This window comes from Coturnix japonica, chromosome 13, assembly GCF_001577835.2.
Source record: "Coturnix japonica isolate 7356 chromosome 13, Coturnix japonica 2.1, whole genome shotgun sequence".
NCBI lineage: Eukaryota > Metazoa > Chordata > Aves > Galliformes > Phasianidae > Coturnix > Coturnix japonica.
In genome coordinates, this window is record NC_029528.1 from 14,136,391 (window position 1) to 14,159,440 (window position 23,050).

Genomic DNA, 23,050 nt, shown 5'->3' on the forward strand with positions numbered 1-23,050 from the left:
TGCTGCCACCCAGACCACAGAATCACAGGGTATCACGGGGTGTCAGTGTGTCACAGGGTATCACAGTGGGGCATTGGAGGGTGTTTGGGTTCCCTACGTGAGCATGTGGGGTGCTGGAAAATGCAAAGCTGAACAAGTTACTTCCATGGACTCCATCCCCACACCAACCCTTGCTGTGTCTCTCCCTGCAGTGCCCCGACTCGGCATGCAAGCAGGACCTGCTGGCCTATCTGCAGCGCATCGCCCTGTACTGCCACCAGCTCAACATCTGCAGCAAAGTGAAGGCTGAAGTGCAGAACCTTGGAGGGGAACTCGTCGTGTCTGGGGTACGTAGGATGACGTTTGGTGCCACACAGCTCTGCTGCTTGATGTGCTCCTCTGTGGGAGGCTGAAGGCATCGTGCTGTCAGAGGAGTGGATGTGTCATTACACAGTAATGTGGACTCCAGGGTTTTACTGCCATTATTCAGCTTCTTCAGAACGTACATCCCCTCCTGCCATAAATTAGTTATGTGAGCAGGCATCTGCCATCTAATCTGCCGCTTTATCTGCTCCCCTGCAATCTGCCCATGGGGCTGAGTGCTGCTGGGTGCTGTTCAGCTCTGTCAGGTTACAGGGGAAGGCCCCGTGTCTGCAAGGGAATTCTGTCTCATTTTAAAGCTCCTGTCAGTAGGAACCACCCTGCAAACAGCTCCAGGCCCGGTGAAGATAACACTGCACTCCTCCCTTTGTAATATAACTTCATGTTCCCGGCTGATTTAAATGTTTATTATCAGCAATTAAGATATTGCTGTGATTTTATTAATTTCATTAGAGAATAAGCTGCTTTTAAAGCTTAGTCCCAAAAGCAAACAGCGGAGCACAGATCCCTTCGGTTGCCATTAGCACAGAGCATTGTGCAGGCAGGGCGCAGTGTCAGCAGGGGAACATCACTGTGTGGATGGGGTCCAGGCTTTGAGCAAAGCCATCAGAGCAGTTGTGGGGTGGGTGCAGTGCAGAGCTCAGGGTGCTGCTGTGGGGCTGCTGGGGTCTGTCACCTCCTGTAACCCCATTCCCTCCCTGCAGGTGGACAGCGCCATGTCCCTCATCCAGGCGGCCAAGAACCTGATGAACGCGGTGGTGCAGACGGTGAAGGCGTCCTACGTGGCGTCCACCAAGTACCAGAAGTCGCAGGGCATGGCCTCGCTCAACCTCCCCGCCGTGTCCTGGAAGATGAAGGCTCCGGAGAAGAAGCCCCTGGTCAAAAGGGAGAAGCAGGACGAGACCCAGACCAAAATCAAGCGGGCGTCCCAGAAGAAGCACGTGAACCCGGTGCAGGCGCTCAGCGAGTTCAAGGCGATGGAGAGCATTTAGAGGTGCCCGTGTCGGTCAGTTTTTCCTTTAGGCCACTACTGCTACTGCCAGAACTCTGCTCTTAACATCCTGAGGATTCTCAGGAGTTTCCTACTCCTCCAAATGTATTTACTTAATATAATTTTGATAACTTTGTTTAGATCATGTGGGGAAATACTCGAATCACGAAACCTATCAGTATAGCTCCAGACTGCGGGAGTGTGTTCCTTTAGATTGCTTTTAGATTCCAGGGGTGTATTTCTAGCTGGAAACTATTTTGTATAATCTCGCTTTAAATGAAATATTCTATAACCAAAGAGGTTTTACACTAACACTAACAGTTAACGCTGATAGCTGAACCGTCCTGCTTGGAGGCGGCCGTTCTGCCTTGTGATCCAGAGGGAAAAATTAAGGCTTTTCACTCAAAAAAAAAAAAAAAAAGGTTTTACAAATAGATTATTGTGTGTATGTGGATCCTGCTGGGAGCCGAGAGCCAGTGAGCTGTGAGTGCCAACAGGAGCTGAGAACACAGCGAGCAGCTCCTGCCATGGAGCTGCATGGCACACGGCTGGGCAGGGCCGGGAGGGGCTGCAGTGCTCCCTGTGCTGCCTCCCATCCCTGTGCCCCCCGTGGCTGCTGGGGTCACTGCTGGCTTCTGTGTGACACCAGAGCGGTAATGCCCGGCTGCAGACGGCGGATGTTGTTGCTGCAGGACACAATAAAGTTGCTTTTCCCACCCTGCGTTGTGCTGTTCGTGCTGTTGGCGCTGTGTGCATTTCCCAGCAGCTCTCGTTAGCTCTGGCTGCAGTGCTGTGCGGTGATGTACCTACAGGCATCGCTTCACCCCTGTTTATTTACACACTCTGGGTGTTGGTGTGTTTTACTCCCACCAACGAGATCCCTCCTTCCCCAGAAGGCTGTGAGTGGTTCGTGGCCAGGGGTTGGTGCAGTGCTGTGACTGTAACTGAGTTTGAGAGCAGCTCCTTGGCAGTGCTTAGCTTATAATTCCATTTACCTCAATCACGGTTTACTGTATCAAGCCCTTTGCTGTCAGGTTACCAGCTGCAGGTCAGGATTAGGAGTTAATGTTGCCCATTTTGCTCCCAAGTGCTGCTGCCTCCAAGGACGGGTGACAATGCCCTGCAGTGTCAGTGCTGGCCCCACAAACACCCAGGGCCTCAATGCTGCACCTTAATGCCACAAACACAAACCACTCCTCTGGATCCCTGTGTGACAGCATCACAAACTGCAGCAAACAGACACTTAGATCCACCCAGGTTTAGTGTGAACACAAACTCATGTTGGGCTGTGAACTCTGGGAGCATCCCCAGCCCTCAGGAGCCAGCAGGGCCCAGGCAGGCAGCATCCAGCACAGGAGCGGCACCGTAACTTTATTAGAGCCAATTGAAAAGAATTACAGTAATTACTGCTTGATGCAATTAAGCTCTGGGGAAGGACTTGTGCGCTTCGTCTCATCCGCAGTGCTGGAGGGAAGGCTGTTCCTCTGGCAGCAGTGTGAGGAGCACACGTGGGGATGTGCTGCCAGCGCTGCCCTGCTCAGGGACACCACAGCTGTTTGTTTGTTGCCTCTGTGGGTGGAGGAGAGCAGCAGGAGCTGCCCTGCACCCAAAGGAGCAGCTCATCCCACGCAGTGCTCAGCATATGTGAGGCACGATGCAGCGCTGTGCTGTGCTGCCTGCTGGGCTCTGGCTGCCCACACTGCCCAGGTAGCTCAGCAGCACCTTCCCCGAGCACCAGAGCGCTCCTTGGTAAGCAATGCCAGGATCAGCTTCCTTTCAGGACAGTGTTCTCCCTCCACTGTGCTCCTCCGGCAGTTGGTGGCAATGCCAATGGCTGTACTGGGCCATGAGCCGCTCACCCTGTGGCTCTGAGCTGTGCACATCTGTGCAGCCACACACCTGGGCACCATGGGACAAACAGACCAGGGGGGAAAGCAGGAAAGGCAAAGCCTGACAGAACTGCAACCCCTGCAGTGAACCCTGCTGAGGGCAGGGACAGCACTGGTGGGCACTGTGTGCTTCCATGGGCACCACTGTCCTCACTGCTGCCCTGAGGTGGCCCCGGCACCCCAGCAGTAGGAGGGCACAATACACAGAGCTACATGCAGCCCTGGAGTTTGGGGACCATGAGGGCCATGGGGCCAGGACACCTCAACCCCATTTAGCACTGCGTGGTGCCCAGCACTGAGACCTACCCCAGCAGTGACAGCCATCAGATGGTGCTTATCCTTAACCCTACAGAACCCCAGCCCCGAGCAGGCAGCTGGGAACGGTGCTGGGGAATAAAACCAAAGCAGGTTTTTAATCCCAGGGAGGCAGCTCCAATAGAAACCCAAGGAATGAGAAAAACAAACACTAAAATCAATACTTGCAATAAGTGCCTCCCTGCAGCGGTGACAGCCGGCCGACCACAGCCACGGGCAGGAACAGCTCAGCACCCACTATGTCCTATGATGGGAGGAGTGGACCCAGGGCTGCAGAGGGCACTGGCAGCAGGTCCTTGTCTGTAGGGCAGCAGCAGCGTGAGCTGGAACTGCTTCATCCCTCTGAGCACAGACCTGTTTCCCAGTGATGCTCATTGTGAAGGACGGAGCCCCCAGCACCTCTGTCCCATAACAAACCCATTGGCACACACAGGAGGGGCTCCCTTAGCTCAGCCATTTATTCCCGGTGCACTGACACAGCCCAGCACACATCACACCATTGTCCCGACCCATCCAAGCTCCATCCTCAGCTCAGCTCAGCTCCCGCACGATGCTGTTCACAGCGCCCAGCAGCTCCTGGAAGTACCCGTCCCCATCGCCATCCCTGCGCTCAGCAGCTGCCAGCTCCTCGTACTCACTGCGCAGCATCCCCAGCGTGGCACTGAGCGCCGTGTCCCCGCGGAACCGCTCCCTGCACAGCTCCATCAGCACCGACACGGCCTTTAGCACCTTCTCGCGTGCATCATGCTCCGGCAGAGCCAGCAGCCCCGGCACAGCCACACACCAGTCCTGCTCCAGCACCGCCGGCACCAGCTGCACCCGCCGGTACTGCTGCACCTTCTCCATGTGGTCGCTGTGCTGAGAGTCCTCCAGCAGCATCTGTGGGGGACAGGGGGCAGGTGATGGCACAGGGAGGTGAAGGAGGATTCAGGCTTCTGTGGAGCCAACAACAGAAACCCAGAGCCAGAGGAGCAGAGGGAGAGCAGTGATAGGCACAGGATGGCCCCATCCCCATGGCCAGCTGGGTACCCAAGGGTGTCTACGGTGCCCTCCCTCAATATCTTTCTACCATCCCCACTCCATCACAGCACTCTGTGCCACTGAACTGCCAGGCATAGAGACAAAGGAGTGATGCCCTATTTCCCATTAGGGCTACTGCTGAACACCCATTTGTACTTTGGCATTCAGGATTTGGGATGAAAAAAAGAGGAGACAAATATCATTCAGACACTGCTTTGCACTTCAGTGCAGAGCCAGCACTCACAGGGGCTGGTGTTACTGTATGATTTTAGAAGCACATTTTCACCCAGGCAGCCCCAAACCTGCTGGCCCAGCCCTGCTCCCCACCAGGTTCCATCGTGTTTTGGTTTTCCCTGCAGGCCCTGGAAGGGGCTGAGCCTGGTGGGCTGCAGGCAGCAACAGCCACGTGTAGGTACAAACATGAGGCTCTGCAGGGCATGAGGAACCTCCAGCAGCCAGAGCAGAGCTGGGGCTGCATGAGGGGCAGCACGAGATGTGGCAGGAGGAGCCAAGCCCACCAACCCTTGTGCTGTAGCAGAGGAACAGGGCAGCACACGTTACAGCCAGAAAGGTCAACGCAGAGGAAGGGCAATACAGGAGTGCAGAAGGAGAGATCAGTGCAAATAGAATGGTGTTACAAAGGAAAAGGTGCTCACCCACCTCTGAACATCCAGGCTTACAGGAAAGACTCCTCAAGGAAGAGATTTCCAACCACAAACCCTCCCCAGTGGCAGTCAGCCCTTCAATGAGGCCTAAAAGAGGAGCAGGCAGCCCCCACCCCTTCCTGCCTCAGAGCTGAACTGCCTTCACCTGTGCTGCCAGGGCTGACCCTTCCCCAGGTGCTCCATCAGTGGCTCAGGCTGGGACTCAGCATTTCCCATACAGGGAGTCAGAGCTCACACCTGATGGGATCTCAGCCATCACAGTAACGTGCACCTTCACATAATCCCATGGAGAACAACTGTTTTAGAGCTCAGCCATTCCTCTGCGGAGCCTGGAATCTGAGCATTAAAGCAGCCATAATCTGCAGGGCAAATTGGCCATAAACAGAGCGAAAGTGGATTTAACTCCCATTCTCTGGAGTAAGAGAGACGCACAAACTAAATAACAAGCGGTGGCGAGGAAAGGCAGCGTTTGAACTGACATTTGCAGCATTAATCCCTGGTACGTGGAAATAAAGCTGCGGGAGCTGCAGGTCCAGCCCAGGAGCTGGGAGGGCTCCATCCCCCCGTCCCGCTGCCCACAGCCCTCACCTTCTCCACAATGAGGTCGTAGAGCAGCGTCACGGCGCGGACACACAGCGCTGAGGTCCCCGGCTGCCTGAAGAGCCCACGCAGCACCTGGAGGCCGCCCAGCTTGAGGAACTGCTGCTGGGCGTAGGGGAAGTGCCTCAGCAGCGAGGAGAGAGCAAAGAGTGCCTGCAGGAGAGCAGGGGGAGCAGGGCTGTAATGCAGCACAGGGGGCACGGGCTGCTCACAAAGCTCCCACACAGCCCGGCCATGAAGAGCATCCCAAACCTCCCCAATCCACCCACCACAACCCGCAGCTGATGCCCACCTGAACTCCCATCACTGCAGGAGTTGGGCACCCACAGTGACACAGCCAGCACCTGCACTGTCCCAGTTCCCTCCTTTTGCCTTTGGCACAGAACCTGGCCATGGGCAGAGATGGACACCAGGGAACATCACCTCTCCTGCCTCATGAGGGCAGAGGACCAGTCCAGGAGCAACATCTCACACTGTGAGTGTGGCAGCAGCACACGTGTGCTCCCTTCTGTGTCCCTAACAGACGGGCTGGCACAGAGGGGTAAACAAGGGTCAACAGCCCCATTCTGATGGCTGCTCCCAGCACAGTGCTGGGTTACACCACCATCGGGCAGAACTATGGGGCCATGGGGGTCTCAGAGAGATCCAGCCCCGTGCCATGGCAAGCCTTGTGCCCTGCTCTGCGGACAGATCCAAGCTGACAGCCATTGCTTCCCCGGCCCCATTTGTTACTATTTTACATCCCTGCAGTTGCCTCCGGTAAATCAGTGATGTTTCCGTCTCCTTTCTTACCATAGGCCAAAGGACCAGGGAGTGAAGGATGCACTTCTGGCCTCGCTGCAGCACAGTGCTGCGAGCATCAGTGCGGAAACCTGCAGGCTCGGGCACAACCCATCATGGGCACCTGGCCTGGGGGCTGGGGGCACTGTGGGCACAGGAACGGGCTGCGGGAATTCAGTTTTTCCTCTTGGAAAAAGGCCTCAGCTCTGCCCCAAAGTGCCACGTGGGTACATGGATGGCACTGAGCTCAGGGTCCATACCCAGCAGGGGCTCAGAAGGGGCTGGTGAGGGTCTGTGCATCCCAGCCAAACTTCCCATCGCACACTGAGCTGCAGGTTGGTCCCTGCAGGCACTGCTCCCACCCAGCAGTGAGGGAGCAGCCAAACAGCTGCAGACTGCTCAGCTCCTCCCAAGGCTTTGCTATGGACCAGAGACGAACACCTTTGTGGAAGCTCCTTGTTAAAACTCATGCAGCACTTCACTGTTTGCCCAATGGCGGGTACATTAAAGACAAACAAAAGAGCTGTGAGTTGCCTCACCCCATCGAGTTCCATCTTGCGGAAGGTCACCATGTTAAAAAGTGGGGCTGGATGTTCAGGAGCCGACAGAAAACGTTATGGCCAACAAACAGTGGTGGCATCAGATGCCAAATGGAGGGTAATTAGATCTCACGCTCCGGGGAGCACGGCGGGGAGGCAGCGAGGGATCCCCGACCCAATGGACAGCGCTGCACATTTGGCTGGGGGCTCTTGGAGCCGCTCAACACGCTGCGCAGCCTCCGCTGCCGGCCACAGCCGGGGGCAGGACGCAGGGCAGGCGCTGGCAATTAGCTCCTTCCAAATGTCAGCTCCTGTGCTTGCAGCCCTCTGAGCCTGGTGCCTGCTGCGGGCATCCCCGCCTCCCCCCACAGCTGAGCTGCAGCATCCAGCCTGTCCCCCAAGGCAATGACGTGCACCCCTGTGTGCAATGAGCGAGACCACAGCACCAACCCATCAGGGCCATGGGCTGTGGCCTGGCCACCAGCACCACATTGTGGGGCATGGGGTCCATCAGATGTCCCCAGAATGGATGCAGCACGAGTCTCGTGCTTGTGTGAGCGCCACACTGGCAGAAACTATAAGGTGTGGTACCCTGTAGAGAGCTGCTTCCCAAATGGCTTTGCCCAGGAGTGATCCCTGCCTGCTCACCTTCTTCTTGACAGCCTGTGGTTGTTCCGTAGCCACAATGACCAGCAGCTTCTGCAGCGCTCCTCCTTCAATTGCTTCTACCTGGACTTTGGGGTTGCTGCAAACAAAAACACAAAGGCCTGTCACACACAGGGACAACGAGGGGATGGCAGTGCAGATGGGGACAGACGAGCTGGGCAACCCGTGCTGCCCTGCTGTGTGCCTCCATCCTGCCCATCTGCCCCCAGCAAGGAGCCCGCCCTCACCCTGGCCTTGCAGCCACTGCTCCATTAATCCTGCAGCTCTGCGCTGCCTCTGCTCCTTAATGGCCTGTCCTGGCACTCGCCTCCCCCTCGCTCAGTGTTGCTGTGCTGATTTACAGCCGTACTCCCCTGCTGCTGTGTGCCCACGCTGCAGCACCAGCCCTGCCCCAGCTTCACCTGGAGGAAGGACCTGCCATCCCCGGGGCCTTTAAACAGACTGTGCCTGGTCTGGCCACCCACACATCTCTCATTGAGTGCTTCTCAAGGACTGGAGGAGGCTGAGTGCGTCCCTCTGGCTGGAAGAATGGGGCTGAGACTGCAGGAAGTCCCACACTGATCCCAGGTCTCATTGGCTCCGAGGGAGAGCTCCAGCACTTCAGCCTCTTCTCAGCTCTGAAGCAGCGACTGCACCACATTACACAGAGGTCAGCATCCCTGCTACAGCAAACACCCCCAGCTCTCACTGCTGCAGAAAGCTGCGGAGCAGCCAGTGCTGAAAATCATACAAGAAATGAGACAGAGGCAGACAGGGTCATAAAAAAACAAAAACGGAGGATAAATGGACTTGGGTAGGGAGCAGCCTCGAATTGAACTGGTGGCTTGATATTAGCTCACAAAAAGACAGCAAAGCCCTCAGCTCTGTGTGAGCAGCCCCAGCCCAGGGCAGCTAAACCACCACTGCCCCCAGCAGTGAGCACACACAGGGGCTGCATCCCAGCACCAGCCTCAGCCACTTCTCCCAGGGCAAAGATGGAAGAGCACAACGGCAGGACAGGGGAACATCAGCTCGGAGCTGTCAGGGTTGTGCTGCAGACCCGTCCAACACAGCCAGCACACAGAGCTGCCGAGTGGGACACGAACCCCAGGCAGCAAGTGGGCAGGGAGAGCCCCCCAGAGAGGTGGATGAACCCTGCATCGCCCTTCTGCCCAGCTGAATCAAGGCAGACATACTGAGGGCTTGTGACTGGGCTCCTGTGGGAGTCCAGAGACACAGAACCCAGACAGGCTGTGCTGCAAACCAGGCAACAGGAGGAAGGTTTTTTCCAGCTCCGTTTCCAGCAGTGACAGCTTTGGTCTCTACCTCCATGTGTGCACAGCTGGGCTGTGTTTGCTTCTGCTGAGCTCTCCTGGTGAAATGGAGATGCAGGAGTTCAGGTTCTGCCTGGCATCTCATCCAAGTGCTGCCAGGCAGGAACTGCAGCTCCATTAGTGGTGAGGATGAGAACGAGAACGCTGCGCTTCCAGACTCCAATGAGGAGCTGGCAACTCTGAGACTTGGAAATACAGTTTCTGATCCTAAATCCCCCTCCAATCTCACATTAATGTTACTCCAGGCAATGGGGGCAGTAAGGCTGCAGGCAGGCACGTTCTGGAGCACGGTGCATGGAAAGGAGCTCTCAGACTGCAGAGCTCTTCGTGCCATTCAAAGAGAACTGGGATCTTGAAGTTCTTTTGTCACATCTATCTAAAATAAATAATAAAAAACTCCACAGCAAGGGATATAACGGAAAAACTGCTCTGCCTTTTAATGCTTGGCTGGTCACCCGGAGCATTAGATCTAATTAAAATCTCTGAACCATGGAGTTTTTGCCAAAGAGAAGCTCTGGAGGTTGGGAAGCCTTCCTGGATGCTCGACGTGCCGCTCACTTCTCAGCATTTCTGTTGTTTCATGTCTCCACCATCAATTGTCCACTAACAAAAAGCTCATTTGAGGGTTTGGAAAATTCAGCACAGATCTGTACAAATTACACTGTCAAGCCCATGGAAAAGCAGCCCGAACAAAATAAATACAATGAGACAGACTGTGGACTGCTATCATCGAAAATTCAACCTGTGCTAATCTGTCACTAGATAAGGGGATGCTGGCATCAGCAGCAGGAAAAGGCTGCAACGAAGCTGGGAGAGCAGCAGGGCAGAGCCTGCACACAAAGAGCAGCCCTGGATGCACAGGGAGGGCAGAGCTGTGGGTGCAGGGTGCAGCTCCAGGGGTGAGGCTCAGCCCCGTACAAGTGCTGCACTCAGGCTACAGCAGCTTCACATCAGGAGGGATGCGGCCACCGGACCCTCCTTCCCAGCGCCCCTGGTCCATTTCTCTGCACCTTCAGATCCCACCCCAGGCCAACTCTCCAAGCTCTGCAGACTGGTGGTGACTGGGGCCACCTGCACTGCCCCGCACTCTGCTGCAGTGAGGATGCACGGATTTGGCCACAAGACAAAGACTATTTATGCCTCCCACTGCTGCCTCCTCCCCAGGCTCCGGGAGCCTTTGCCCGGCACCAATTTAATGTGCCACTGTATCAGTGCAGCACATTTTTGCTCTCTGGCTGGAGGAGGGTGACCGTGTCCTTCGGCTGAGAAGGGCAAAACAACAGCAGGGAGAGAAAGTGATAAGAAAAGCTGTACCTGGGCCTGCCTGCTGCAGGAGGAAACACTCCATCTCCTGCCGGTTTATATTTCACTGTGCTGGAGTTATAACTTCCCACAAGGGGACAGAAATTATTACAGCCGGGGCCTGTTTGCCAAAACACCACGAGCCTCCACAGCACAGAGAGGGGAGAAAAATGAACACGGGTGAGCGCAGGCGTGAGGTGATGAGTGTGCTGCAACCTGGGACAGGGAAGGGAAGCTGAAACAAAGCTGGCACAGAGCTGGGGCTGAGCAGTCCTGACCCCGGCAGGCACCAAAGGCCTCCCAGCACCTTCCTGCAGCCATCGGGTTGGGCTGTTTGCCCCAAGCAGCCTTTTCCCTTCAACTAAAGCATCTGCAGCAGCAGCAGGGCTGTAGGACGGGGATGGCCCAGCAGTGAGCAGCTGTCTGCAGGCTGGGGGGCTGCAAATCCTGCACCTTCACATGGAACCGGCTCCCATTCTGCTAAAGAACAGACACTGGGAGCACTCCCTGCTGAGCTGTGCCTTTACACTGTCACCATGCAGAGCCCCATCCTCGGATGACCCAAGGCACACATGCCTAAATTTGAAAGAGTCTCTTTAAAGTTTATCCAGTCTGCACATTGGAAGGGTGTGTGAAGGCTGAACAGCAGCAGCACAGCCCTGAGGCAGCAGCAGCTCTCCGGTTAGACGGAGCTTGCAATACAGCAGCAAAATTAGATTTAAATTAAAAAAAACAGAGAAGTCAAGTGGTGTGGAGGGGCTCGGGGACTTGGAAGCACAGAGCAGGGCAGGCAGGCAAACGCCCTCATCTCTACTGCTCTGGCAAGGACACACACAGAATATTTATTTCTTGACCTGCTTATTGCCAACACAATGTACGAACCACACGGAGCACAATCCACACCCCGGTAGGAAGGGCTGCCTCCTCGCTCTGAGATCTGCTGGAGCCAGGCACTGCGAGGTGGAGATGGGGGTGGGCAGTGGAGGGGGGCTGGGCACGTCCCCAAGCACAGGCCTCGATGGGAGCGTGGTGAGATGCAGGAGAGGGACGATCATCGCCAGGTTGGGCAGCACTTAATGGGCCTCTTGTTTCTTCAGAACCAGCGGACTGTGATACCATGTGGGAAATCAAAGGCAAGGATCAAAGGCTGTGAAGCAGCCTAAAAAATTTAATACAGTCTATTTAGCTTGTGCTGGAAGCCAAGGATCAGAAGCGGGCAGGGAAGTGATGCGGCTTCACTCTGATTGCAAAGAGCACAACAGCACCCAACAGTCTGCTCATGGGACACTGGGGCTGCCCCATACACAGCCCTGGGCTGCGTGTGGTGCCCTCAGAGCTCAGCATCTGGCTGGGAATTTGCAGGGTGATGGAATAAGTAACCTCTGAGAGCACTGGGAACACAGCACAACGCAAGCAGCATCACAGCCAAAAGGCCAACAACCTGTCCTTGTGAGGCCACTGGGTTTGGAGCTCCTGCAGGAATCACCACGTTACAATTACTGACCAATAGCAGATACAGAAACAAAACTGCACATTGCAATTGCTAAAAGGTTTGACTGGGGTTCACCTCACCTGCAGCTCTAAACCTGTGGCTCTGAATAAGAACAGAAAGGAGATGCTGGGTGATCAAGGGCCTCTAGTTCTTGTGCAGCTGAATTTCAAATTACAGCTTTAAAAAAAGAAAGCATAAAAACGCTCCAAGTGAGGAGTGCTGTACACAAAGAGCACTGGTCCCATTGCATTCAAAGCACCGGCTGCAGCATGAAATATTCCCATGGGAAATGCCCATGTCACGGCTGCAATGAGCTCTGCTACCAACATGGTGCCCCACACTCAGCAGTGCCCACTAGAAGTGGGAACAGCTCTGCTCCTTGTGCTGCACGTGGCAACCTGCCATTGCTCCATGCCGTAATAGGCAGCTCAGACCCTGCAGCTCCCCAGGTGTGCACCAACTGGCTGCACCTCCTGAATGTTATATCTGAGATCTGAGACACCCCAATGCAGATAATGGTGCAGCCCCCCCATCCTGCAGACCAGCCACCCGGCCCCGCTGTGTGATGCCAGCCCAGCAGGCTGCCTCTGCTGCAGCACAAAGCAAATGATGCTGATGCACAGAGGGGAGCAAACCTCTCACAAAAATACATATTTAACACAGAGGCTTCCCATTGCTGCAGAGCCTCACGCTATGGAAAAAGAGATGGGACATTTGAAGGCACAGAGTGAGATGTGCTGGGCAGTACGATAGCCCTGTGATGGTTCAGAGCTGAAGGGGAGGAACACACAGCCCAGAGCCCGGCCCCAGGTCTGCACTCAGCACAGCTGCCCTAGAAAGCATCAGCCCCAAAGCTGGACCATCAGAAAGGCCTTCAGTGCTACAACCCGAGGAGACGTGAAAGCGCCCAGCAAAATGGAGCCCTAAGAAGTCGTGCTGATCCAAATACGGCGGAGAAGAAAAGTGGGGTGAGGGGGGAAAACTTGACAAAAGGAAAACTAGGTTTCAGTCGGCAACACAATACAACAATTTCGTATGAAAGATGTGAAGCATAAAAGAGATGTTAGATGTTCAAAAGCACGGAATATAGGAGAGACATAAAAAAAAAAACCCTGAGAAGATGAAAATCTCCACTTCAATGCAATGCTGCCTTCTCACTTTCTACCAAGCCAGGCGCTCATCGCGGTAGCGGGGGAGCAGCAGCATCCCTGCGAGAGCAACGTGTCTCAACGTGACATAATGGATTACATAGATGCAAGCGTGGTTTTTAATGAGCAATTAGGTTATTGAGTATTTGTTGCTAAGAGGAGAAAAGAACTGTGGAGAATAAGTTGGAGCTGAGAGCGTGATTGTGGGGTTTTGATGGGCTAATGTGATACTTAAACCAAGGGAGCGTGATTCATGCCACAAAGGCAGAAATAGCACAGAAGTGACTGGCAAAAGCTGGGGGAACCTTGGCTTGCTCTCTGTGTCCCAGATATCAGCCAGATATCAGCCTGGGCTCACGAGGAGCCCCGCAGTGTCCCTGCTCAAGGCAGGATGGCCATCAATTCCCATTTGCAGATAAGGCCACCATGCCCAGAGCTCTGGGGACAGCGATGCTGGGCTGAACTGGGGAGGGCTCTGCTCTCTGATGTGCTCTGGAAACACAACCACCCAACATGGGCCCTTTCAGTGAGCTGAGAAACCAGAGCCAAGGACCTCAGGCTCGAGGCAGAGCTGCCTCGTGGTGCTCCCAGGATGGAGAGCCCCATGTGCCCACGTACTGGCCTCGCAGAGGAGCCTGGAGCGGGTAGAGCCAGGCAAGGGTGATGTTTTAGAACAGGAAACAATTAGGCAAGCTGCAGTGCCATTATGTAGCATAACAGATGGATAATTAGATTTATACAAAGAGCTGTAAAACCAAGTCATTAAATAAAAAGATGGCACAGTGAATCGGAAAGCCCCCAGGATGCAGCAGGCCAGGTACAGGGAGCAGGCAGTGCAGCCAGAGCCCAGCACTTGTCGGGGTCAACACGAAGTGAGGGATGGCCCGGGGCAACTGCTCCAGAGCCAGCAATGAGAACAGAGGAGCCGTGCCAGCAGCAAGGCAGAGCTGCAGCAAAGCAGTAAAACCACTCTTGCTCCTCACCTCGCCGTGCAGCAGAGTAGAAAAGTGAATACCAGGTCTGGACAATAAAATCTTAGGTGCTGTAATAAAATCAGCTGCGGCAGGTTGTTCTGCTAATGCTCACAAACAGCACGATGATGGGCTGTATTTCTATCTGTGGGTATAAAAAGAACAGCTGGAGATGTCACGCAGCAGCAGAGCACTGGGCAGGACAGTCACACTTCGGGCCAGGGAGAGCCCCAGCACAGCCCTGAGCTGCTCTGCTCTGCACGATGCTGCTCATGCACCCACCGATAGCAGTGCACACGGAGCCCCAGGTGCAAGCTCAGCTTCCAGGAGTTTAATCACAACCCCACAAACGATTTATGATGAAAAGCTCTCAGGTTCTTGGGGGCGATCAACTTCACGCTGTCAGCGCGGAGCTGGAGGTGGAGCAGCACCGCAGACGTCTGCCCAGCTTGCCTGTCCTCCTGATGGTGAGGGATGGGCTGTGCTGCCTGCTGCAGAGTGCTCTGTGATTTAGGGGCAGCTTGGGGGGATTCACGCCCCTCCTGCAGCCATCAGGGACGGCGCTGCTCCCTCGCAGGGCTGTGCTGGGTTGTGGATCCCTGCTGAGTTCCTGATGCTCCAGGTAGGGACGAGCGGGCGCTTCGTGGTGTGTGGAGAAGGACAGCACAGGAACTCCCTCGGTGCTCAATCACACACTCTGCTTTGAGGCGTAAATCAACCTTAGGGCTCTATATGCCATCGTATGAAACAATATGCAATTCTGAAAGGCTGTTATTGCACCATAGGTCAAATCTATCTCATTGCCTAAGGATGGGTTTTGTTTCATCAGAGGCTGCACTAATAAAGAGTGAGTGTTTTTCTATGAGGGCAAAACTCATTTATTTCTATGTAATTTTAGCCATAGCCAACAAGAATTGTGTTGATTTCTTTTCAAAATCACAACACAGCAAGGAACAAGAACAATATTGCAAGATTAATGCTGCGTCCTTGAGTTCCTCCAGTGCTTTTCATCAGAGCCACTTCAAAGCCCTCCCTGATTTACGGACAGGGAAACCCAAGCACAACTGCAAGCGGTGGCAGCAGCTCCTGCCTATGGGCCCCGCGATGGGCAGTGCCTCCAGGCACCTCCAAACCTCTGCTGGCCTAATGGGTGGCAAACACGGGAGCACCCAAAAGCTCCTACATGGCTCTCTGCTGCTGCTGAAGGCCCCAGCACCCCAAAAGAGCTGCAACATCGCACCGCGTGCCTTGAATTATGCCCTGAGTTCCTCCAACAGTCAAACAAAGCCCATTTGCTCACCTTAGGTAAAACAAAACAATGCAAAACACCATCAGGGCACCACAAGGACAAAGCCTCGCTGTCGGCTGCTGGACCCCCAGTATTCCATTTGTGCTCTCGAGAGGCAGCGAGTGCCTGGAGAACACATCACACCAATAATCCTGGGAGACGTTAAAGGCAGCTCGAGGCTACGGCCACTGATGGTTATTCTATTTATCTGTTTGCTTCCTCGTTTGAGCTGCTTCTTTAAGACAAGTGCTAATAATAAAATAAAAGCATTTGTTCCCACTGGGACGGCCGGAGGAGCGCAGGCACTGAGCAGCCTTTCCATGAGCCACAATGCAAAGTGTGAGAACAGCACTTGGCTCTTCCAGCAGTACCTCCGAGCGGCACTGTCCTATTTTAACCCCGCCATCTGCTCCTCCACTCCCTGCATTCCTCTGCTAACCACACAACACAAAGCATTACACCAAGCATTACAGCCTCCCCAGCCCATTTTGCCCCCCGAGCGTCCCCACGTGTCAGAAGGGGCTGCTCCCAAACCAAAGGCCCATCACTTCCAAGCCTTCCTGCAACCTCTCCCACTCAATCAGAGCTCAGGGGAAGTGCTGGATGGCAGGCAGAACGGCACCCGGCGCAGTTGTCATGTTTCCAACTTTGGCTGTTCCTGGTCCCACAGGGTTTAACAGAGTGCTATTAGGATAATTTTAAAGTGGAAAACGAGATTTGTTTCACTGAGTCATAATTCAAAGCTGAGACTCTGCTCCATTTACAAAAGCAAATCACCAGCTCGCAAATGCCAAGCACAGAGAATTTCAGCTCCAGAAGAGAAGCCTGGGGAACACTTCCAGGGGGAAAGCGGAGATAGAGCTAAAAGCTGCATTTGCAAATCTCTATTTTTTATAAACACAAAGTATGACCGGAGGAACACCAGGACTCCCGGATATATCTCCAAGTCGACCTCCATGCATCAGCAGAGGGCAGGGTTAGGGTTAGGCAAGGTCCTTCCATGCCAGCAGGGAGCAGACTCTGTGATGCCGATGGGCCCTTGGGCTCCTGAGGGCAGCTCCTGGGTGAGAAGCCCTCGAGGAAAAGCTGGGAGTCACAGAAAGCACCAGTAATGCTTTCTGCCTTCTGATTCATCCCTTCAACACCCACACGCTATGGCAGAGGAGGCTGGAACTGCTACATTTAGGATGACATTTAAAATCAAGGTTGTGCTGCTGATGGTCATTAAAAATCCAGCAGCATTTTTCAGAAACAAGTGGGTACTCACATCGGCGTCGCTGCCAAATATCAGCACAGCAGTGATTTTTCTAGTAGCTTCAGTTCAAAGATAAGGGAAAATTGCACCCACATATAATTACTGTTATTATTGCTGTTGTTGTTTTTCAAACAGTCACTACGTACCTTCATATTTTCCAAATGTAAAATAAGACAGAAACGTTTCCCCCAATCTTTCTAAGTGTTGGATTCATTTCACTTAACGTCAGACACCTAAAGCTCAGATACCAAGTTTCAATGCGCTGCCGGGGCTCCCTTGGTGCCATGATCCAATCTGTGTCTATACATCCCTGGAGAAGCAAACTCTGTATTTGCAAGGAGCCTGCCCAGGCTAATTCAGAAAGGCGAGTCTATAGTCAAAAGCTTCACATTTGCTGTAGTGAGATCTATAACTGTTTGTTTTTAAGTTACTGAGGAATTCAGTCACTGGAAGTGAGCAGAAATGGTGACTGGCCCCATAGCAGATGGTCTCAGGCCCGTCCTGCAGGGAATGACCCACCTTTGGGAGCTGGCTGGAGATGCAGCCTGCAATTAGCTCAGGATACTCACACAGGAAGGCTGAATCTAAGCACTGTGGATCCCATTGTCAGAGAAAGGCCATGAGAAAAAACTAGCAACCAAACTCCCAAGGACTTTAAATGACCAAACCAGCTAAAACAATATGTTAATAAAGCAATGAATATGCATACATCAGAAACAAAGCCACAGCAGGTACCACAGCTGAACTGAATGCTCAGAAAGGGCTGGAGCAGGAGGCAAAGCGCTTTCAGTAGGGAACGCTGCATAAAAGATGCAGTGGAATAAGACATTTATGCAAGAAGAGGGGAATTTCAGCAGTGTGTCCTACATCAGTGGGATGGAGAGAAGGGACACCTCAATGCAGAAAGCCAACATACCAATTAAGTTTTCATGACCTTAAAGGCAAAGACTAAAAGCCCTCCTCTGCTCCAGTGGAGGAGGGAGCCAACAGGCAGACTTGGTATAGAAAAGCCTGGAAGATCTTGAGATGAATACCATAGCAGAGAGCAGCTATAGGGGTGCCAGAGGTGTGTTCTCCAGGACGGGAGGTAAGGGCTGAATCCCTGGGGCAGAAAAAACTCTGAGATGCCAGGATTCAGAAACAGCTTAAACAAGAAGAGGGAAAGAAGAAAGGGGGGGCTGCACTTATTCAGCACTCCAGAACTGTGGAAAGACTCATGGCACCTGTTGTGATGGCTGCTTCCCACCGCTCAGTGTTACTAGGAGGGGATGGGAAGGTGACACAGGTAGGAGTTCACACATTCTGCAAAGGCACATTAGGAGAGTATAGTTGTCAGCAATTGCTGGGGCAGAAAGCCCCAGCTGATCACAGCCTAGTAAACAAATCTGGGTTTGCATTTCCATCTGTCCTTTGTAGGTCACAGGAGGAGAGAGGAGAGCAGCTGCCCCGTGGAGCTCTCCCAGCCATGGTGTGTGCCCAGCTCTGCCTGTAGGGCTGGGGGAGGCAGCACCGACCTGCAGGAGCTGCACGTTCCTGAGGGAAACCACTTTGAGAACTGAGAGTCCTTCCCCAGTTCCTCCTGCACAGACAGACATCCCTGGGGCAGTGTCACAGGCTGCTGCACAGGAACTGGGGAGGACATCCTGTACCAGCATCATCAGCTCGGCATGACACAGTCACATCGACTCCAGCCCAGTTACACAGGGGAGGCTGCGCCAGCATCAAGCAGCGAGCACAAACCCAGCAAGGTAAGGAGCCACCTGCACTGCACTAATGACGACATGAGTGCATCACCCTCCCCCGGCCATCCCCTCAATTATGAAGTCTGGCCTCCTTCCCAAGCAGAGCTCTTGCTGCTTCCTGCAGACAACATCCCTTATGGCTGCTGCTGAAGCCATCATTGGCCTCACACCTCCTGCAGCTCCTGCCCTCACTCAGCTCCCCCAGCAGCATCTCTCCACCAGCCCCAGGAGGATCCACACAGCTCCACATCCCAGAGCTGGACGGGATGTCCCACCCAGCCCTGCAGAGAAGCCAACACACCCACCCAACCCCACTGCTCCCCACTCCCACCCACTGTGCAAAAGCAAGGAAAAAAATCTCAACTTGATCTCAATTGATCGATGTGATATTCAGCAGCAGGTCTGGGCTGTCCTTCGCCCCCAGGAGGGATCCCTTGACAGCCAGAGAGAAGCCAATTACCACACTGGGAAATAGCACTTTGCTTTTAAGTCCATCTTGCAGAACCCACTGTTTAACTCAAATTCCTTCTTTTTGTGTGCTTTCTCTGTAATTTCCCCAATTCCAGCACAAATCTTCCAGCATGTTTGCCATGGGATAAATCTAGGCAAGCTCCCACTGCCCAGACATGGCTCTGTGTCCATGTCCTTCATGCTGTGCAGAGACATAACACGTCAAGCAATGCTTGTGACAATCTGGGACCCTTATTTGTGCCAAAGGACCTCCATGTTCCATGGCACAAACCTGGGGACTTACAACGAACTGGGGACACATTTCTTGTTCTTCAAATGTAGGCCACAAAGCCACTTTAGTTCTGCTTTTGCTTGTAAATCAGAGGCTTACATATGTAATTGGCCTAAACCGTAAGAGCAAACAACAGCAGTGGTAACACGGTGCCAGCAATTATTCATGCCTATAATAAATGCCTGTAAAATTCAAAGCCAGCCTTTAAAAATCTGGCTCCCAACTGCACGTACGAAGAAGACAAAAAGCTCATTTGTGGGGCGCAGCCATTGGAGGTTTTCATCTCTGGGGAGAGGCTGAGGGGTGAGGATCTGTTTTTTCCTTTAGAATTAGAATCCTTCAGAAATATTGCTCGTATCTGCACTCAGGTCATGGGTTATTTTGGCTCAATTTCAGAGTTCTGGAGTGAACCCAGCAATATGCACAGAGGACGCGTCTGCCCTCTGTATTAACAGAGATCAGTGGGAAGGAGCACAGCTGATCCCATCCCTCAGCGTGCAGGGAGTCAGCCATCCTATGCCCAGCACTGTGCTGAGCCAGCAGCCGGCCTGCAGATGAGAAGCCATAGGCTGCAGATGACACACAACCCCAGCCCAGCACTGCTGGCCAACAACCACGCAGTGCTGTGCAGGGAGCAGGCGTGCTGACCCGGTGTCACAGGCAGGTCCCTGAGCTAATGATGGCATTGCTGCTGATAAATCACCCCTTCGTGCTGAGCCAACAGCACCCGCATCACTCCGTGCTCCTCCACCAGGAGCAGGGCATGTACTGAGGGAGGAAGTTGTTAACAGATCACTCCTTCTCACCCACGTATTTCTCACTCTCAAGATCAGAGCGAGCCCTATGAAGCCCTCTGCTGGAAAGCAATATTGTTCCCTGCTGGCAAAGACCCACTGGCAACAGGAATCTGCCCCCCGGGTGTTCCTCGTGAGGACAACAGGCTGCTGAGATCTACCAGCCCTAGTGATGGAATCACAGAACACCCTGAGCTGGAACAGACCATAAGGACCATCACATCCAACTCCTGACTCAGTTCAGCAATTAGCAAGGCTGGGAGGTGATAAGGAGCAAGCGGGGTGAGGATGCTGAGTGAGTGCAGGAGCAGACACACAGCAATGTCCCAGGTGTCCTCCTGGATCACTGCTGGGTGGCACACGTTACCTGTCGTGCAGTCCTACAGACATCTTTCCATGTAACACCCCGTTGGCCAAGGGCTGGTGGATCCAGCAGCTCTGCTGAACTCAGGCTCCTCCTGCCCCGTGCCAACACTTTGCCCCCCAGAACCAGCAGATTGCTCCCCTGCAGCCCCAACCTGCAGCCCAACAGCTCAGGGTCAGGGGCCTTCACCTTGCTTGGGGCTTCTGGGGACAGCAGGGCTGAGCTCCTGATGTAGCTCCTTACACACAAATCCTATCTCATATTTCCCTATAGCAGCCCAGTTTTTTTCCCTGCTTCAAGCAGCATCTGAGCATGAATGGGAAGAGCCCTGTAAGGACTGCTGTCCCTCTCTCCATTGTGCAAAGCTTCCCCCTTCAGAAATACCCTGTAACTACCGACTTATAGTGCCTTCTGAAGGCAACCACATTCATCATAGCTCAGAAGGGACCTTTTGGCCTAATCCTCACTAGAAAAACTGCCAAAATGATCCTCCCATCACACAATTAACAGTGACAGAGACTTTGCGATACTGGGCTACGCAGCGCTGCTATGACAACAGGAACGGGAGCCTTGTTAAGGGTCTCATCTAGAGGGATAACGAGCAATCAGGGCTCACAGAGAAGACAGAAATCAATGAGAGCTGTTGGTATTGCAGCATTTCCCAGCTCAGGCTCTGGGTATTTGGTGAGCAGGAAAGGTTGAGTCGCGTTGTTACGGCGTAGCCACCGAGTACAACTTCTGAGGACAGGCGGATTCCTGGGGAGTACGGATGAATATTCATGAAGGAACTCAGTTTGGGAGAGGAAATGAATCAAGTGTGACAAATGCTGCCTATTAGGAAAAGAGGGCGGTGTCTATTTTTAGTGGAGTTAAGCAAACATTAAAGCTCACTCTCTAAGAACTCCAAATAATACCACTCGCTGGCTCTGCCTCCCCATCGCCAGGGAAGAATTTAGCAGCACAGCCAAAACCTGCTCGCCTGAACAGAAGTTTTCTGATTTAGCCCCCGTATGTGTTGTACAAAAATACAAGTTTTAATCTCCGATCTGCATGGGAAGACGTGACAGTTTCCACCGGGGTTTTTTTTTTCCCCCCCTCTCCAGCATCAGAAGCTCGAAGGAACCTTTTTAAGACGGAAGAAAACGCTGCATTCAAATCTCGGCAAAGAGCACTCACGCGGAGCTGTAATCACTTCAGATGCACAGAATTATCAGGAGGAGAAAATTCATCTCACTTAGAATCAAGACCCAATTTGAGGCAGAAAGGAAGAGGCTTGGTTTGCCACCGTGCCAAGCACTCAGACTTTTCACTGAAGTCAAAGAAGCTCCAGCTGCTCAGAGCCATTGAAAATCATGCCCAGAATCTCTAGTGAAACTTATTTGCAGAGATGACAGCAGGCTGATAAGGATGTTGACTATTCCAAATAGGCACACATTATTTTATATTTTTAGAGATACTTAGCCCAGCTATTATTATTATTAAGCAGAGGTGGAGTATTTACTGCCTCCTTCTCAGAAATCTGTGGAAATGCTGCCTTTCAGCAGCCTCTTCTTTTCTTCTCTTTAATATTAGAGTTTCCTCTTACTTTTCAGACTTAGAGAATGTTCGCTTAGATAAGACAACAGAAAGAGAATATTGCCTGATAAAAATAACATGGTTCCCACAGTGGCATTTGAAAGGCTTGGATCTCATAACCTAAACTGCTCCCAACCTGAGCTTAAGACCAGAACATCTGGAGAGGTCTGTTCAGCCTTGTCCTGACAGCGAGTGCTCCAAAGATGCCCTGGGCAAGAGGACAGCACGAAGCAGGGCTGAGGGCCCAGGCTCAGGTCCAGCACCATTAGCTCAGCTGGTTCCCACCCCATGGCACCAAGCAGGCAAGGACCAACTCCCCCAAGTCAAAACGCCTCATTTCTTACCAGCTCCTCCAGCTCCAACACCACATGGCACCTCTCACATCACCTGTACAACTTCCATTGTGGTCTTAAAGACGGCTCACAGAGCAGCAGCTCTGAAATTCAACCTGTCAGGTATTTGTACCTGATACCTGCCTGCAGCACCTGCTGCCATCACACACAAAGAGCAGGACCCACTGGCCACCTCCTACAGCCTGCCTTGCCTTCTCATCCCTTCCGTGCCTGGGAAGGACAAGAGAACTTTTCCAAAAGAAATGGAGCACCTCATGCAACTGAGTCCTACTGAAACTCAAAGAAGTGACTCAGTTGATCGAGGTACTTTCCTTACCTTAATTCTGCTGCCTAGCAACGAGGGCAGGATCTACGGAAAGGTGGTGAATGCTGAATCTACCCAGAATTAAAGCAGCCTCTGGAGTCCAAGTGAGAGCTCGGAGGTTTGGGCTGGACGGGCTCTTGGAGAGCAGTTATTTGCATCCCAGTGAACCAGAAAGAAGCAGAAAGATGCAGTCATACCTGGGGCAGACAGGCACACAACTGGTGCGAAGCACATCTGTGACTTGGGACAGGAGGTTGTGCCTCCTCCTGAGGTTGCCTTCCTGGCCTCTCCTAATTGACTATCCCTGTGTTTCCTCTGGTTTCAGGTAATGAACCCCCCCTTCATTTGGAAGGGAATGCACCACCGTCAATGAAGCACAGCTGCACTGAGGCAAACCACATCCCCAGGACAGAGCACACAGATGGGTCCCCACGAGACCAATGGCTGGCACACAGAGCTCACCATACATTGTCCCCTTGGAGCATTACAGTCACTTATTGGTGAAGTTGGGTCTGCTGTCCTTTAGCAAACCCAGCTCTGTCCCTCGCCATGGCCGGCCCTCAGCAACTGTTGCCATGGTTA

The 23,050-nt window shown here is 53.3% G+C and overlaps 2 protein-coding genes across 7 annotated transcripts in view; one reads left to right on the top strand and one right to left on the bottom strand.

Annotated features, from left to right (window-relative positions):
• The window catches only part of CTNNA1 (catenin alpha 1), a 97,187-nt gene extending 95,119 nt beyond the window's left edge, over positions 1-2,068 (top strand). For all 3 annotated transcript variants that reach the window (XM_015876000.1, XM_015875999.2, XM_032447360.1), the window contains 2 exons: positions 192-326; positions 1,065-2,068. In XM_015876000.1, coding sequence (XP_015731486.1) covers positions 192-326; positions 1,065-1,352 — 423 coding nt within the window. In that variant the 3' untranslated portion in view covers positions 1,353-2,068. The remainder of the gene's footprint in view (positions 1-191; positions 327-1,064) is intronic.
• Positions 2,069-3,995: 1,927 nt separating this feature from the next.
• SIL1 (SIL1 nucleotide exchange factor) overlaps positions 3,996-23,050 on the bottom strand; it is a 91,670-nt gene continuing 72,615 nt past the window's right edge. For all 4 annotated transcript variants that reach the window (XM_015876024.2, XM_015876023.2, XM_015876021.2 and 1 more), the window contains exons 9-11: positions 7,808-7,904; positions 5,829-5,993; positions 3,996-4,434 (exon numbers count right to left, since the gene is read on the bottom strand). In XM_015876024.2, the coding sequence (XP_015731510.1) occupies positions 4,087-4,434; positions 5,829-5,993; positions 7,808-7,904 (610 nt within the window). In that variant the 3' untranslated portion in view covers positions 3,996-4,086. The remainder of the gene's footprint in view (positions 4,435-5,828; positions 5,994-7,807; positions 7,905-23,050) is intronic.